Source organism: Ctenocephalides felis, unplaced genomic scaffold (assembly GCF_003426905.1).
Source record: "Ctenocephalides felis isolate EL2017-DRISC unplaced genomic scaffold, ASM342690v1 CF-g0.4_SCAFFOLD_01886, whole genome shotgun sequence".
Taxonomy (NCBI): Eukaryota; Metazoa; Arthropoda; class Insecta; order Siphonaptera; family Pulicidae; genus Ctenocephalides; species Ctenocephalides felis.
In genome coordinates, this window is record NW_020538040.1 from 105,095,387 (window position 1) to 105,113,155 (window position 17,769).

At 29.4% G+C, this 17,769-nt stretch overlaps 1 protein-coding gene across 1 annotated transcript in view; it reads left to right on the forward strand.

The window, feature by feature from the left end:
• Nucleotides 1-408: 408 nt before the first annotated feature.
• Nucleotides 409-17,769, forward strand: part of LOC113375637 (transmembrane protein 205-like) — a 30,614-nt gene continuing 13,253 nt past the window's right edge. The window contains exon 1 of the mRNA XM_026615566.1: nucleotides 409-800. Coding sequence (XP_026471351.1) covers nucleotides 550-800 — 251 coding nt within the window. The 5' untranslated portion in view covers nucleotides 409-549. The remainder of the gene's footprint in view (nucleotides 801-17,769) is intronic.

Genomic DNA, 17,769 nt, shown 5'->3' on the forward strand with positions numbered 1-17,769 from the left:
TTAATTTTTCTTAAAAAATTTAATTTTGGTACGGGAAGTTCCAGCAATTTGCGCGATGCCATGCGCCACTACTTTTGGGTTGCTATTTTTAACTATTTAAATCTCTATGATACTATACTTATTAATGCATATTTTCGAGACATAAGATTCCATTAATTCTTTAGTTTGAAAAGTTAAGAGAATGTGAACGATTGGAAATAAACAAATTGGCTAACAGATGCTTTATCACTTCCCAAAATTATAACTGCATGCATCTATGTATGGACAAAAATAAGTGTGTGTGGGTGTATATTCTGGCATCCGTGTTAATATGGTTATGTAGTTCCTTAGCATATATAAGAGTATTCGAATATTTTGTAGCCGGTCTTTTTTCGTTGCACTGCGTCTGGAAAGATTTTTAAGAAACGCACGCGACATGGTGGGGACCGACGCAAAGTATAGTTCGTAATATATATACACCAGTAGCTGGAAAGTATCAGTGAATTCGTGGTCAGCAAACAGTCGACTCGACTAGTTACGTGTGTTAAAAAGCAGTATTCAAATCAAGACATGTGTATCAGGACCGAAGTGGATCAGTTACTCGGTATCTCACAGATGCTGGACAAAATCGACAGGAACGATTATCCTAACAAGCCTAAAAACCTGAACAGGCTACTAGGTAAAGCCATGTCTGACACTGCCTTAGTTCGGCCTAGCACGATTCACCAGGATGCCTTGGCCGTTAGTACTGCCTATACGAGGAGAATGTGCGAAAAAGTCGGTGAATTGTTAGAAAGATTTCAACGATCGAAAGCTTGGATGTGAGTTGTTTTTAAATTTCATTCAAATTTTATTGTGTGCAAAGTGCAGAGTGACAATCGAATTTACAAATGTCATTCGGAGTAGAATTACAGATTTATACATGCGCGGTGCTTATAGTGAATCGATGTGTGATACGTTTGCATGAAATAATATACCGGTCGGATGCCTAGATACGAACGTGACAGTTCAGAATATGATATATATATATATATATATATATATTGCAAATACAATTACATGCGTTCGTTTACTAAATTTGTGACATGCGTTGGTTGAGCTTGTTATTTAATCAAATCCACTGAACATCAAATTAAAAGTGCCCAATGTACACGTACGTATATATATATATATATATATATATATATATATATATATATATATATATGTGCAAGTAATTTTTTTTTAAATTGCTAAAATTGAACTGAACTATAATTAACTCCAATCTGGTCATTAAAACACTGGTAAAATATAATTGCATACATGCAACATGTAATCATAATCACATATTACTAGAACGTACCGTGTATATATATAATCAATTAATTATTATTAAACACCAATAAATATTTGTTACTGCACAACAAATTTTAATAGAATAGTTTACACTTTAAGCTATAGAAATTTATTGATTAATTCAATAACTTTGCTTGCCTTTGTGTAGATTTATGTATAGCGAATACTTCACATATACATAACTATTCATATGTATAGAATTTAAATTTTCCATGGAACTTAATGCTTACATTAATATATTAATCCGGTTTGATTTTTAATAGTATTTAATGCAGTTTATAATTCATTCATATTTAATAGTATTTAATTAAATAAACTTCTTGGATTCTCAATAAGACCGTAATAAGAAGTAATTCAAAGCAATTGGTCGATTTACATATAAATACTGATTTACATATTTGTGTGAAGTATTTGATCATTTGCAACAGCAACAAAAATGTTTGTTTGCAATATATGATATTTTTTGCATATCTTATCTCTATATAATTTTTTTTTACAATTTATTTTTGTTAATCAAGACTTTAATGTCTTATTTACAAAATTGATATGAGCAGAAAAGATAAAAAAATACCAAAAATGCAATAAATTGAATATAAAATGAAAAAAGTTAAAATTAAAATAAAATAAAAACAGTAATACAAAAATAATAACATAAATGAACTATGACGTGATGATTTATGCCGCGTACTAATGTTAAAAGTAAAACAAAAATATATGTAATATCAGAGTGATTTTTAGCAAAAAGATTATATAACATTTTATTATTATTTTGTATTCACTCAAAAGAAAATATTTTTAAACATGTTATCTAATAATAATTAACACATAATAATTTTCGCGAAATTGTTTTCTAAATTTATAACAACATGCAATTACAAAACTTTTGACATATGTATTTTAACGTCACAATCACATGATATTGTTTCGTATGACGTACCATACTGCTCTAACACCACATATATCATAACTCTATGACGAAATCAAGACTTATTTTAAAATTTTGCACTTCTTATCAGAAGTTTATTATCGACTTACAAGGAGATGTTGATTGATTTTCCAATGAATCTGCAACATACTTGTACTTTATATTCAATTTACTATCATCTTGATTATAGTTGCTAAAAATTAACTTTAGAAATATTTGATGGAGAAAAAGTACTCTTGAGATTTCTCTTATTATTTGCTTATTAACTTCCCGTAGGGTAAGTTATAAAAATCACACAAAATTGAAAATGAAAATTTTTATGTATCTTGACGTTTCAAAGGCTTCTGAACATTTTGGCATACCTTAAAAAAAATGGATGTACGTGTGTGTGTGCGGATACCAATTTTCGTCGACGATTTCGGGAACACCGATCAACCGATTTGAATAATTCAAAAAACATTCGATTCGTATTGATAAGGAGACATGTCGATTAGTTTTTAGCGAAGGCTAAAAGGCAGGTTCCGAAGATAGGGGGCAAAAAATGCCAAAACGGTAACTCAGTTTTTAAGAGAACGGAGCGATTAATAATTCAAAAAACATTTTACTTGTATTGACAAGATGAAGAACTGATTGAATTTTTGGGTAGGCAGATCCCAAAGCGGTTATGGGCTTAAATAATAATAAGTTAAAAAAATGTCATTTGAATTTGAATTATGAACATCAAATTATCAGATATTTTATAGAGATTTTAATAATGTGTACACATTTTGTGAAAAATTTTTTGGGTTCCGTACCAAGATTTTTAATTACGATACGGGAAGTGCACGATGCCATGCACCCCACTAGATTTTAGTTATAGATATGACATTAAATACATGTTAATAAATTGCAAAAACTAAATGTAAGAACTGCGTCCAGTAATCTTGTTACTTCACCAGCTCTTTTTTATTTATTTCATTTTATGCTGCTACTTAATTTACATTTCATGTCTTTATAAATTAATCTTATTATTATAAATAAAGTTATACAGTAAAAGTTTCTTATTCGCGCTTCCTTCATAATTCGTTTTCACTATTCACGATCAAAAAAATTGCGATCCAATTCCTATATTCGCGGCTAAAAATATCGTTATTCGCGGTTTCCAATATGTATTAAACTCAAAATCCTTTGTAAATGCCGTCATTTTAAACTTATAAAAAAAACTTTGACATAACCCGCGTTCATTGCCTTGGCCTTCTTCGCCGCTATCGGTATTTTTGAGAATGTAAACTAATTGAATGAAAACAACCTTATTTATTTTTATTATGAATAAAATAGATTTTTGGTAAAATTTGACTCAATTTGAAATGAAATCCACATTCCCACTCCATTGCAGAAGAGCAATGCACTTCAATTGCTTCTACAAACATTGAAACGTGACATTTAATCTTAAAAATCTTAGTGAAGAATTAAAAATGAACTGTGCGGTTTCTATTGACTTTAAATGTATGGATTTAAAAAAAATCAGGTAAAAAATAAATACACGTGATATTTTACTATACCCCGCCGTCCCCCACGTGATATTTCGTGATTTTTTTGTGAAATCCACCCCCCCCCTCTCCCTAAAAACGTCACGTAATTAATGGACGCCCCCTTACTGATGTGACTGCTGTGTATCAGTTTGAATTAAGGAAGCAAAACAATATTACAAAGTTTTGCAAATCATTGCCTTAGCCCCAACAAAAAATAATCAAAATGTGCAAACCTTATAATTAAAAATGATTTTTGTTTTATATATTGCTGAGAACTATTATGTGATATGCAATATCTTAGGAATAATTCTCTTATAGCTTCTGCATTCCCAGAAGATATGGTCCAACGTTTCTGGTTTTTCTCCACATTGGCAGGTGTAATTTTGTAGTATTTCTATCCTTCAAAAATGTATTTGGAACAACGTCTGTCTAATTTTCATTCTTGATTTATTTGATACAGAGTTTCTATTCTCTATAGTAATTTTGGACCAGGTTGTTCTTGTAACTTTTGAGCTTCTTACAGTGATTATAAAATATAGATAGGAATTTGACTTATTAGAAGGTTTCTGTACCTTAGGATTTTTTTTCAATTCTTCTATATTGCATTTGTACTATCAATTTTGTTGCTAGGCTATTAGGATGTTCAGTTGGCCTGTTTTCATACTTTTACTATATCTCAATTCTGATGTTTTTTTTTGAACAACTACAAAGTCGCTTTTCAGAAGGCAACCCAACGGTTAGCTTATTTGTGTTCAATGAGTTTAAATATTAATTTTTTTTTAATATATATTGTAATCTATAATTATATATTTTTAATTCGATGCAGCCTGTCGAATGCCGGTTTCACTTGGAAAGATATAGTCATCTATATTTCCAAGTGAAAACCAATGTCACTACAATGGAAAATTTAAAATTGAATTATACGACCATCTTACATCTTTCATCATGCAATTGATTTGATAGTTTGTTCTAATCATAATAAACAACTATAAAATTGTAAACTTCAGATCACGAACGCACGAAGATTACGCAAATGCCATTCAGTTGCTAAGTGAAATGACATGTTTATATCGGAACGTGCACTTTGTTAAATTGGATTAAATTTGTAATACTATTCGTTATGTATAGCAGTTATTCGTAATAATGAACACAGTTTAATATACATATGTCGGTTTATAATTCAGTGGAAAATCCATAATTATCAACCGTTAATTAAATTACAGCAGAAGCGAAATCTAATTTTTTATTTTATTACTAAAATTAAAGACAATTTGCATATTGAAATAAGAGCCTAATATTTTTTCGGATCTACATAAAATCAATTGTTCATAATATAAAAAAACTACGAAATAATTTTAGTGATGCAACTCTTTTATTTACAGTGATGGGGAAAAAATAAGATAAATGTTTTTTTTCTACTGATTACTAGATTCATTTTTTTATTTATTTTATAAATAGAATTTAAAGCAATATATTTTTATAAATGTCATGATAAGATTAAAATAAGGTTAATATTATTTAAAAAATAAAATTTATAGAAATCACTCCAATATGTGATTTTCTAAATGAAGCTAAGACAGTTCCAAAAGTCTTTTTGAGTCTTCCTGTATCTGGTACATTAAGAACTGGTCTTAGTAACTCATTTGAATAATATTCAATTACTACTCTTCAATACGAATCGAATGTTATTTGAATCATTCTAATCGGATGCTCGGTACTCTCAAACACCGAGTTTTCAATTTCTGCAATTTTTGCTTTGTATCTTCGTAACGGCTTGACCTGCCTTTGCTAAAAACTAATCAGCACATCTCGCTGTCAATAGGAATCGAATTGTTCTTGAATCATTTTTTTTTATATTTATTTATTAACTTCCCGTAGGGTAAGTTATAGTAATCGCAAAAAAATCGAAAATGAAAATTTTTATATATCTTTACGTTTCAGAGGTTTCTGAACATTTTGGCATACCTTAGAAAAAATGGATGTATGTGTGTGTGTGTGTGTGTGTGTGTGTGTGTATGTGTGTGTATGTATGTGCGGATACAAATTTTCGTCGACGATTTCGGGAACACGGATCAACCGATTTGAATAATTCAAAAAACATTCGATTTGTACTGATAAGGAGGCGTGCTGATTAGTTTTTGGCGAAGTTAGGTCTAGCCGTTCCGAAGATACGGGGCAAAAAGTGCCGAAAACGGTAACTCAGTTTTTAAGAGAACGGAGCGTCCGATTTGAATATTTCAAAAAACATTTTACTTGTATTGGCAAGATGAAGAGTTGATCAAATTTTCATGAAGGCAGGTCTAGCGGTTTCTGAGATCTAATAAAAAAAGTAAAAAAAAAAGCCATTCGGCGGTTAAAAATGATGATTAGACATATGCACATCAAATTATCAGATATTGTATAGAAATTTTAACAATAAGTATAATTTTTTTTACATTTCTATGGGTTCCGTAACAATGTTTATGCGTTAGACGGCGGCGCGGCATTTGCGCTGTGACAATTCGTCTCTATGCAGTTCAAGCAGTACGATTGCTTTGAAAAAAAGTTCAGAATTTCCAAAATATGTCAAAATGAAGAAAACATTTTTCTTTTCAAAAAAATAGTTTGTTTTCAAAAAAAAATTTTTCTTTCAAAAAAAAATTTTTTTTTTTCAAGTAAAAATTTTTTTTCAAAAAAAAGTAATTTTTTGTCATATTCCTAGTTTCTCAAAAATCTAATTATTTCGAAGTAAATTTTTTTCAAAAATGTTAATCGTTTTTAAAAAAATAATAATTTTTGGTACAGGAAGTTCCAGCAATTTGCCTTAAGGCACGATGCCCTAATTGCCTTAAGACAGAATTCCACTTACAGCTAGTTTATACAACACAATTGTACAATTATAGATATTATATGGTACATAACTTAAATTAATAGATAATAATACATACAATATAAAAATGAAATATAATTTAAAAAAACAAATGTTCACTTGAAATCTTATTCTAATTTTCACAGAATAATTTACTGAAAGTTATAACTCAAATACTCATCAATAGAGTAAAACACTTGCTCTGGGTTCAAATCGGTTGATCCGTGTTTCCGAAAACGTGGACGAAAAGTTGTATCCACACACATACACACATCCATTTTTTCCGAGGTATGCCAAAATGTTCAGAAAACACTGAAACGTAAAGATATGCAAAAAATTTCAGTTTCGATTTTTGGACGATTACTATAACTTACCCTACGGGAAGTTAAAACATCTATTGATAAAAGAATACCTGAAAAATTAAATTATTCTATTTATTTTGTCAATAAGAACTGATTCACTCGTATGACATAATTTGCGAAAAAAATAAAATTTAACGAAAAAGAAGAATATGAAGTTAAAAATATTAAATTAGGTAAAAATAAAATGGTGATAATATATATAGAACGATGTCATGGTGAAGAGCGACGCCAACTGAAACGGGCACTCGTTCCATCAGTGAAGCGGTAGGTCACAGGGTCATTTCTTTTTATGTCCTCTTGATGGACTGCGCAGCATTCGAATAGTTGGATTCGTATAAGATTGCAGTTTGTTATTGTACCAAGAGCTTCTTGACTTGATGAATTAATTCGTTTTGCAGCTAGGTTTTTCACATCCCTGCGTAGACAAAAGTTTTAAACAGTGCATTTGTCAGAAGTCGTAATTTTTTTAAAGTTTCTCCTGCAAATAGCCAGTATATTACGTTTTATTATATTATATTTACAGTATTATAGTAATTATTATGGATAACGCCAAATGCTGAAAATGCCTAATATTAAAAAAATATTTGTGTTATCTTCTCGAAGGAGAACTTCAGTTTTCGGTAGAAAATCCGAATCGCTGACATTGTTTTCTCGACGTTTCACGTTATCCTAAATCGTTTGACACCAAAATTAATAAATAGTATGTGTACTCGTACATCGCAGTTCATATTGATTGTCGATTATTTATACATATCGGGAAGTTTATGCTACTTGCGTTAAAGCAAAATGCCATTTACAACTAATTTATTAATAATTTATTTTAAAAACAATTTATAGGACATATTTGATATAAAATGACTAAACCGAAATAGAACATAACTTGATGAGCTCTAAAAATTAAACTAGTGGGGTGTGTGGCATCGTGCCTTAAGGCAAATTGCTGGAACTTCCCGTATCATAACGAAATGTTCGAGGAATACTGAATAGATTATTATAAATATTGTAACATTGTCTAATATTTATAAGAATTATATGAATTGAATTGCAAAGTTGAAATTATTTGTTTAAAGTATATTAGAACTATAGTCAGAATTAAAAATAAAATCAGAATTATTTTCGATATACAAAAAATTAAAAAAAAAATAATAAAAAAAAGTTTAAACAAAAAAAAAATTTTTCCAAAATCAATTATTTTGTTAAGACAAGCAGAAAGTTCTTCGAATCAATTAAATCGGACGCTTAGTTTTCTCAAAAACTGCCATTTTTTGTACATTTAGCTCCGTATCTTCGAAATGGCTGGGCCTGCCTTTGCGAAAAACTAATAACCACTTCTCCCAATCATTACTAATTGAATGATTTTTAGATCATTCAAATCGGATGCTCCGTTCTCTCAAAAACTCGATTTCTATTTCCTGCACTCTTTGCTCTTTATCTCCGTAACTGCTGGACCTGCCTTTGCCAAAAACTAATCAGCACATCCCCTTATTAATAGAAATCGAATGTTTTTTGAACCATTTAAATTGGTTGATCCGTATGCCCGAAAACGTGGACGAAAAATTGTATCCATACATACATACACACATACACACACATCCATTTTTTCGGAAGTATGCCAAAATGTTCAGAAACCTTCAAAACGTCGAAAAATGTAAAAATTTTCAATTTCGATTTTCGGCTCATTACAATAAGGTTAACTACGGGAAGTTAATAAACAAAAATATTTAAGTAAACAAACTAGTAGCTACTAAGTATCAGTATTTTGAAAAATACATATTTTATTTCATTTATGAACCATATTTTACAACCACTGATATGTAAACTAATTATTTAACGTTACTAATTAATTTTAATCAATTTTAAAATTTAATATGGAAACTTAATAATGAGCAATTGATATATTTCGTGTATACTTGAAAAATTTATTTAATTAATTATAATTTAATTAGATGCAATATTTTTTTTAATTTTATTTAATTAAATATTTTATAAATATGATACCAGTTTCGCTAATTATCATAAATAGAGCTCTTCTCATTAGCATATATCATATGCATTTAAAAGGTTTTTTTTTCGTTTTATTTGTTTACAATTTAGCTTTTTATACACCTACGTGACCTAGGTCAGGTTTAACAGGTTATTTTTATTTAGAAACCTTCGAATCCGGATTCAAACAAAAACAGACCAAAAATATGCAGGTTGGACCTCACGCGCGCATCGATTCTTTATGTTAAAAGAATATTTAAAAAAAATCTAAAGCCGTGATTATATCAACCCTCAGAAAACATTTTTATGGAGTAATGTTTGTGTATAAACATGCTGATATAACAAACTAACAGCCTTGCAAAGAAGTGTTAGATAAAATTCAGACCAAAAAAAAATTGTAATGGCTTATTGTAAGTTTACTAATAAATAAAAATCCATTTTTTATCTTATCATCACTTTAGAGAACTACATCACTGCATTAGTATTTACCATCAGACATTTTTTGTGCTTTGTAAATAATCCATTCAATATCTTTTGTAGACAATCAGACAAATAAAAAAAATATTTTAAATGTTTGTATTTTAAATGCATTTGAAACCAGCAGAGTTTAGCTTTGCATAAAGTTTTATATGAATTTCCCCTATGTTAAAAGTTACTTGAAAATGCATGATTTCAACAAAAATTTTCTTAATTGATAATATGATTTAACAATTACCAGCCAAATGGCTTGCTAATGGATAATCAAATTATAATTACTTTGGAACTATATAATTATACATTTTACCCTCGAAATTTTAGTGTTTTTAAAATGGATTGTAAATTAGAAAAACAGGATATCAAAAAATGTTAATATGAAAGTACTGTTAATCATTAAATCTATATAAATGAGAGTAAACAAAATTTTAAGGAAACATTTTTGCAAATCATTTTTTTATCTTATATGTACTTATAATAAATTTAAAAATGTGTTGCGCGTTAAATTAGATTAATAGTAATTCACGTGGGTAAGCAATCGCAAAAATATTGAAAAAAACATTTTAAAATATTGATTACTTGTACATGTAACAACTTTTTTATAATTTTGATTGTTTTGTTTATGAAACAGATATAACAACTTAATGGTGGTTCTATCTCTTTTTTATGTATTTTATAATAGTGTGCTCTTTCTAATAGTGGTGTAATTCTGCATTAATACTTAAAAGGTCTATTTTCTCTTGGAAACATATTTTGAAAATTAAACGATCTATGTGTGAAAATATCATTTTTAAATTAATAAAAATACGAAAACCTATACTCCTACAGAAGGCTTCATATCCCGAACAAAGGATTATACCTCAATTCTGTGGGGAAATAGAAATATTGCTTGTAAAACATTTTGAAAATTTATCAATTTCTTCGTGCTCAAAGCAAATTGAATTTCTTTCTAACGCGATTTACTCATTGATTGTTACTACAAAAGTTTCATTCAGTTATTCTAAATGACATTATGCTGACGACACAGCTGCATCATAGAGTAGAGTAGACGGGCGAGTACATGCTTTCGTACGTGTGAATCGTAAAACGAGTTTAATGGGTTTAAAGATTCCAATCTGCTCGCCGCGATCTGAACTTTATTTCGCTAACTGACTAATAATGCATATGGTCATAATGTTTTTAACCTTCACTAGATATTAAATGCAAACCCGCAAGGTTGGATGAAAATAAATCATTCAGCTGAAATAAATCCAATACTATAATCGTAGCCCAAACAATTCTAAAGGCTATTTTTATGTTAGTAATATTATTTTTAGATAGTTAACAATAACTATCCTTTTATTTTTTAAGTTTCCATATGAGAAGTTTATGTTTTTATAAAAAAAATCCGATTAGCTAATTTTATGTTTTCTCGACGTTTCAAGCCATTCTGAATCGAATGAGACCAAATTTGGAAAAAGTATGTGTGTGTGTATGTGAACAAATTTTTTGCCGTAAATCGACGTTTTCTCAAAAACGGCTGGAACGATTTCAAACATTTAAAAGCCATTCGATATATCTCGATGAGGATTATTGTTTGTCAGTTTTGTGCGACGATCGGCCGAGCCGTTTCTTTGTAATTTGGAAAACAGTGTTAAACTTTTTGTCCACATTTAAGCTCGTACCACCGAATCGATTTTAAAAAATCAAAAACTGTTCGAAATATATTAATCGAGAATGATATTGATTAGTTTTAAGTGAAAATCTACAGCCGTTTTCTTGTAATTAGCTGTTGAAAAAAAATTTAAGCCAATTTTTATGGAACTTTTTTTGGCGATATGTATCATGGTCTTAAAGATCTTATTGAACTGGAACGATTTCAAACATTTAAAAGCCATTCGATGTATCTCGATGAGGATTATTGTTTGTCAGTTTTGTGCGACGATCGGCCGAGCCGTTTCTTTGTAATTTGGAAAACAGTGTTAAACTTTTTGTCCACATTTAAGCTCGTACCACCGAATCGATTTTAAAAAATCAAAAACTGTTCGAAATATATTAATTGAGAATGATATTGATTAGTTTTAAGTGAAAATCTACCGAGCCGTTTTCTTGTAATTAACTGTTAAAAAATTAAGCCTATTTTTATGGAACTTTTTTTGGCGATATGTATCATGGTCTTATAGAACTTACTAACCTTACTGAAATATTACGGCCTTACGACATGTAGTTTAATTTTAAAAGCTCATCAAAGTTTGAGAAACTGAGTAGTTTTTTTTGAGGTTTGTTAAAATTAAAATTAGACGATTTACTTGGTATAACGGTAGAGTACTTAGTCTTAATGAACATACTAAACTATTAAAGTCCTATGGAAACTGGTTCGATCATAAAAATTATTGATTTGTGAAAATTTGCTTTGAGAAAATACTCTGAGTTAACGTGTTCGTTCGTTTTCAATTATGTGCAATAAATCCACTCATAAATTAATTTTTTTTTTATTGATTAAGTCGATTATTTCCCCATATCGGGAAGTTCATGTAACTTACCTCAAGGCAAAATACCAATACCAACTAGTTTGTTCTATGGTTCTATGATCTGTTGTGATGAATTCCTTATAAACTACGTCGGTTTTTTATATATGGCAATCCAAACAGTCTCCCATCTATTTGTGATGAGTTTTCTTAGGGTAGGGTGAGGCATGAAGGTCCCAATTTGACTTCAAGCATTTAAACCAAATAAGCTACATAACGCGTATCAAACAAGCAACTATCGAACTATGCTCAATAAAATTTTCATAATCAGTTAATTCTTAATTATAGAAACTTGTTTTTTACTGTTTTTTCTGAAATTCATCATCTGTCTCTTTTAATCCTGGAATTAATGGACTTTTAAGTCCCCTTTAACTCTGTTACATTGATTAAAAAAAATTATCATGCTCGTTTTTGTATTATTACAAAAAAATAATCGCATTAAGTTTGTATAAAAAGTTAAATAAAGTTCAACAGATTTTGACTGTATGATGATTCCATGATTCTGCTTTAAAAGTGGTTACAAACTCTTTCAATGTGTCTCTGAACCAAAATCCTTGAAGCCATGCCGAAAATTGTCGAATTACCATTCTCACCAATAACTTCGATTGGATTGGAGAATGTTCGATAACTTTGTCATAAAACATGATAATGCTTATTCATAGTTGCTATTGAAAGTTTTCTTTACAAAAATAGCACAGCAATCATTCCTCCACCATATTGACTTAAACTGACTCTTTGTTACCTTTTCGCAAAATTTCAAAGATCTATAAAAAGTGGTTGCGAAAAATGCGAATCAAACGAAAAATTCTTGTAATTAACAAATAATAATGCAATTATTTAAAATATTTATAATACTTAGCGTACTTGTAGTAAAATTCTAGTAAAATTTTATATAGACTTATAGATTATAATATTGTTATTATTATTTTTGTTGTGTTCTCATTGTACATAAAATTATACTATTGCTATTATATGCTATTTATTATTAGTTTAAAGTCAAATATTTCCACTGAACAAAAACTAGGACTTAAGCCGAATCGTTCATAAAACTTTAATTGATATAATGCTCATATATGCAATACTAGTAGATCAATTTGAGCATGATTTTCACAATGCAGTCACAAAGTATTCTTCACTTGACCTCCCATTAAATCATTATATAACCATTCATGTTATGATACATTGTGATCAGCTGGAGATGAATCATCGCGAACCGTTGTGATGAAATTTTTCTCAGGAATTGAAATCACAAATATTTCTAAGGATTCTACGAATCTATCTTTTTAGACAGAATACATCTATTGTATTCTTCATTGGTGTAGCTGTATACCCCTTTCTCCAATACTAAAAATTATCACCTCTAAAAGCGGACAAGACTTTTAGCACGTATGTCGGCCTGTTGTTATCTACTCCTCGAAGTATTCTATTCAATCGACATGATTACAAAATCTTGATAATATTAAATTGATTTTATAAGAGGCAGCGCTTTATTTAGTTTCCAATAGCTGTATTACGAGACGGTTTAATGTTCTCTTGGTCAGTAAAACATAAATCAAAGTGACTTAAGTAAATAGCAAACCAGCTTGAATAATTTCTTGTAATAAATTTTTATGTCATATAAAATGATTATTTTCAATTATCTTTTAATACTAATATAATTAATTAATGCAGTAAATTTATTTGTAAATCAATATTAGTAATTATTATTTTGAGTTATTTTATTATCAGAAAAACATAATTAATTTACATTGCATCAAAATTTATATTCAGAAATTATTTATACTAATTTTCACTGATCACTTACAGCGCCTTCTAATTTACTGATGAATAATAATATAGGAATTATTCCGTATAATCTTCAAAATACTTGCATACATACTTATTTTAATTTGGTGTCTAACGATTCAGAATGACTTAAAACGTCGAGCAAACTTAAAATTAGCAAATCGATTTTCTGGAAGAAAAACATTAACACTATTTAGTTAAAAGTCATTCTATAGAATTTTATTTCTAATTAAAAATATAAATATCATCAACAATGATATATTCAATACTGTTTCTTTATCATAGAAGATATCCGAAAGTTACAAAAATGACATAAAATCAATGCAGTGATGAAAAAAATATTTACTGTACGTGCAAAAATATTTATTTTTCATATAGGGTTAGTAATTATACTTTGAAATAATACGTGCCTAACAAAAAACCAACGAATTATGCTCAATAAAATACCCAGTTAATTTCTAATTATAGAAATTTCTTTTTACTGTTTATCAAATATTTATCAATTGTTCCTTTTGACCCCATAAGCCAGAAGGGGCAACCAGAAGGCAGACATATCCAATGTCTAAATTTCAAATTTAAAGGGAATTTACAAATTAGTAGCTACATTATTCGAACAATGCAAAGATATCACTGTATATAATCTTAATCTGGTATTTTGTCAGAAATATTTATCCGCAGGTTGGAATAACTATTAATTTAATGTATCTCTTTTAATAGTGGACTTTTTCATTCGCGGACTTTTAAGCCTCTCTTTATCCTATGTAATTTTATTTGTTATTTTATTATTTATTATTAATTATATTATTTATTCTTATATAATGAAAGCACTTCGTTGCAACTAATGTATAGATTAGTTATATATAAAAAACTGAAAGTGCCAGGAATTTTATAAACTGAATTGTGCATTGAAATTTCTCACGTAAAGCTATTTGTTTGCGAGATTAACATAAATTCAAAATCTCTATGTTTTCACATCGTGATGGGAAACGTGCAAAACTAAGTTTGTTTAAATAAGATGTTTATCCTTAACAACTTGCATATAATGTTGTTCCGCCATCGTTCACATAAAACTCAACAACCTAGTAAAAGAGTAGTAGCACTAAAGATTTAAAATGTATTTTCAAAACATTTGGTACAGTAGTAGCATTAAAGTTTTAAAATTTATTTCCAAACGTATTGGTGTAGCTTTAGAATAAACTAGTGGGGCGCATGGCATCGTGCCTTAAGGCAAATTGCTGGAACTTCCCGTACCAAAAATTATTATTTTTTTAAAAACGATTAACATTTTTGAAAAAATTTTGCTTCGAAAAAATTAGATTTTTGAGAAACTATGAATTCGACAAAAAATTACTTTTTTTGAAAAAAAATAATTATTTGAAAAAAAAAAGTTTTCTTTATTTTGGCATAGTTTGGAAATTCTGAACTTTGTTTCAAAGCAAACGTACTGCTTTAACTGGATAGAGACGAAATGCCCGTAAGCGCCGCGTCGCCGTCTAACGGATAAACATTGGTACGGAACCCATAGGAATGTAAACAAAATTTATACTTATTGTTAAAATCTCTATAAAATATCTGATAATTTGATGTGCATATGTCTAATGATCATTTTTGACCGCCAAATGGCTCTTTTTTTTACTTTTTTCATTAAATCTCCGAAACCGCTAGACCTGCCTTCATGAAAATTTGATCAATTCTTCATCTTGTCAATACAAGTTTGACAAATGTTTTTTAAATTTTTAAAATCAGACGCTCCATTCTCTTAAAAACCGTGTTACCGTTTTTGACCAAAAACTAATCAGCACGTCTCCTTATCGATACGAATGGAATGTTTTTTAAATTATTTAAATCGGTTGATCGGTGTTCCCGAAATCGTCGACGAAAATTTGTATCCGCACACACACACGCACACACATACACTAACACATACATCCATTTTTTCTAAGATATGCCAAAATATTCAGAAACCTTTGAAACGTCGAGAAATGCAAAAAAAAATATTTTCGAGTTTTTTGCGATTACTATAACTTACCCTACAAGAAGTTAAAAATATATAGGTATTGGATATAAACAGTATGTAATAAAATGATAACTGAATGAAAATAATGATAAAATAGCGGTAATAGATTCATATATATGTAGTATAGTTAGATGGTATACGGTATGTCGGTATGTAACCTAAGGCAGAGATTTGTTCACGTTTAATAAAATCACGTTGTATATTATGTTATAAATAATAATAATTGCAAACACGCAAATGGGAAATAATAAATAACAATGTCTTTCTATTTATATTAATTCTTATAAATTATATTAATTCACTTACGTACATAATTATAGGGCCGATTCTGCCATAAAATAGACCAATGTTACGTAGGGGCTATGTTACGTAGCGCTTCTCATACAAAATGGTATTAAATACTGTCAAAAGTCACGTATTTGCTGTGGTATCAGGCGTTTTGCTCATAAAATGCAACTTTACTCATACGTTATTAAGCCATATCACAAAGATACCGTTATGATAACGTCGTTTTCTTGACATTTGTGAGTTTTTTATGTTAGGTTATCTATCTAAAACGCGTGACTGCACAGCAACCTTATGGCACTCATAATCGGTCATACATAATCGGCCCCAACCTAGTATTTAAATAATACGCGTATTTAAATAATAATTTTAAAGGTCTTCTTGAAAAAATTTTCTATACCAAATTTCAATTCTGTATCCCACCTTATGGCCGAGATATTATTGAAAATATGTCAAAGTGGCCCCTTTTTCAAACTCACTTTTTGGCGTAACCATTAAAGATATCGAAAAAGAAATTACATGATTATACTCACATTGGCTTAGATCACATAATGTACAACAATTGATGTCAAATAACAATTTATTATTAGCTAAAAATTAAATGGCGTATAAATTATTTAAATACCAGGTTGGGGCCGATTATGTATGACATGCGCCCTTGTCCGTCGTGACTATTATGTACTGGACTGGCGCAGACTTTTGCAACCGTCATAATGTTCTGCGCTACTGTTTACATATACTTTCTGACAATTTAAAACAATACACTCTTAAAATTTGATGGGTATAAAATCAAGTTAAGAATTATTACATTCTAGATCCTCCCCCCACGAAGTAATGCCTAACGGCAGCTTCCGTGGCGACCAGAGGCAAGGGCAAAGCGGAGGTTTTCGTCGGTATTGAGTCCGACATACCCAGACAAAACACCAGTCTGGGATGCGTAAAAGCAATTCCTTCGCTATACAAAAAAAACTCAAAATTTGAGCCATTTCGGAGCAGGATATAAAAACTTTTTTTTTGACATTTTCAAAAATTGAAGGGATGATGACGCAACCGCGATATAACCTGCCAGAATGGTACTTTCTTAATGGACCGATAATAAAATATCCTTTAAAAAATTTCTAGATTTGTGCAAACAGATAAGTCGAATAGTTCGCTGACTCTTCGACTATGTAGTTTACCTTATGATAGATCCAGGCGTAAATAAAATATACTACACAATGTCCGCCTAATCTTATAGAGTAGATTTAAAGTTTCCTAACATTAATATATCGCAAATTCAAGCTGGAAACGTAAGTTTGATTCATTTGAGCCTATATGGTGAAAAAAATAAACAACTAAAAAGTGTCGAAATGATTAGTGTTAAATATTTTTTCATGTTTATTTATAAAAGCAGTATATATTTTTTTGGTTATTTAATGCATTTAAATATTATAACTAAACATATACTCGTATATTGTGATATGATTAACAGTGTTGTCTTTTTCAGTGCATTTACAATTTTACCTACAAATAAATTTTGTAAAATATATTTTAATTTACAATCTACGCTAAAGTCTTTCTCAATGATACAAAGTTGGACTTTGTATGATTCAGTTAGGTAATACTAAAATGAAAAAAAGCAGAAGTGGAACTTTAATTATCTATCAGGTTTGAAAAGACACACGGTATCACGGTATATCTTAGTTGCTGCATATTTAGTATCAATTATTTAGAAAGTGACTTTTATGCATTCGTTTTGCATTTTGTCATCAATCAATG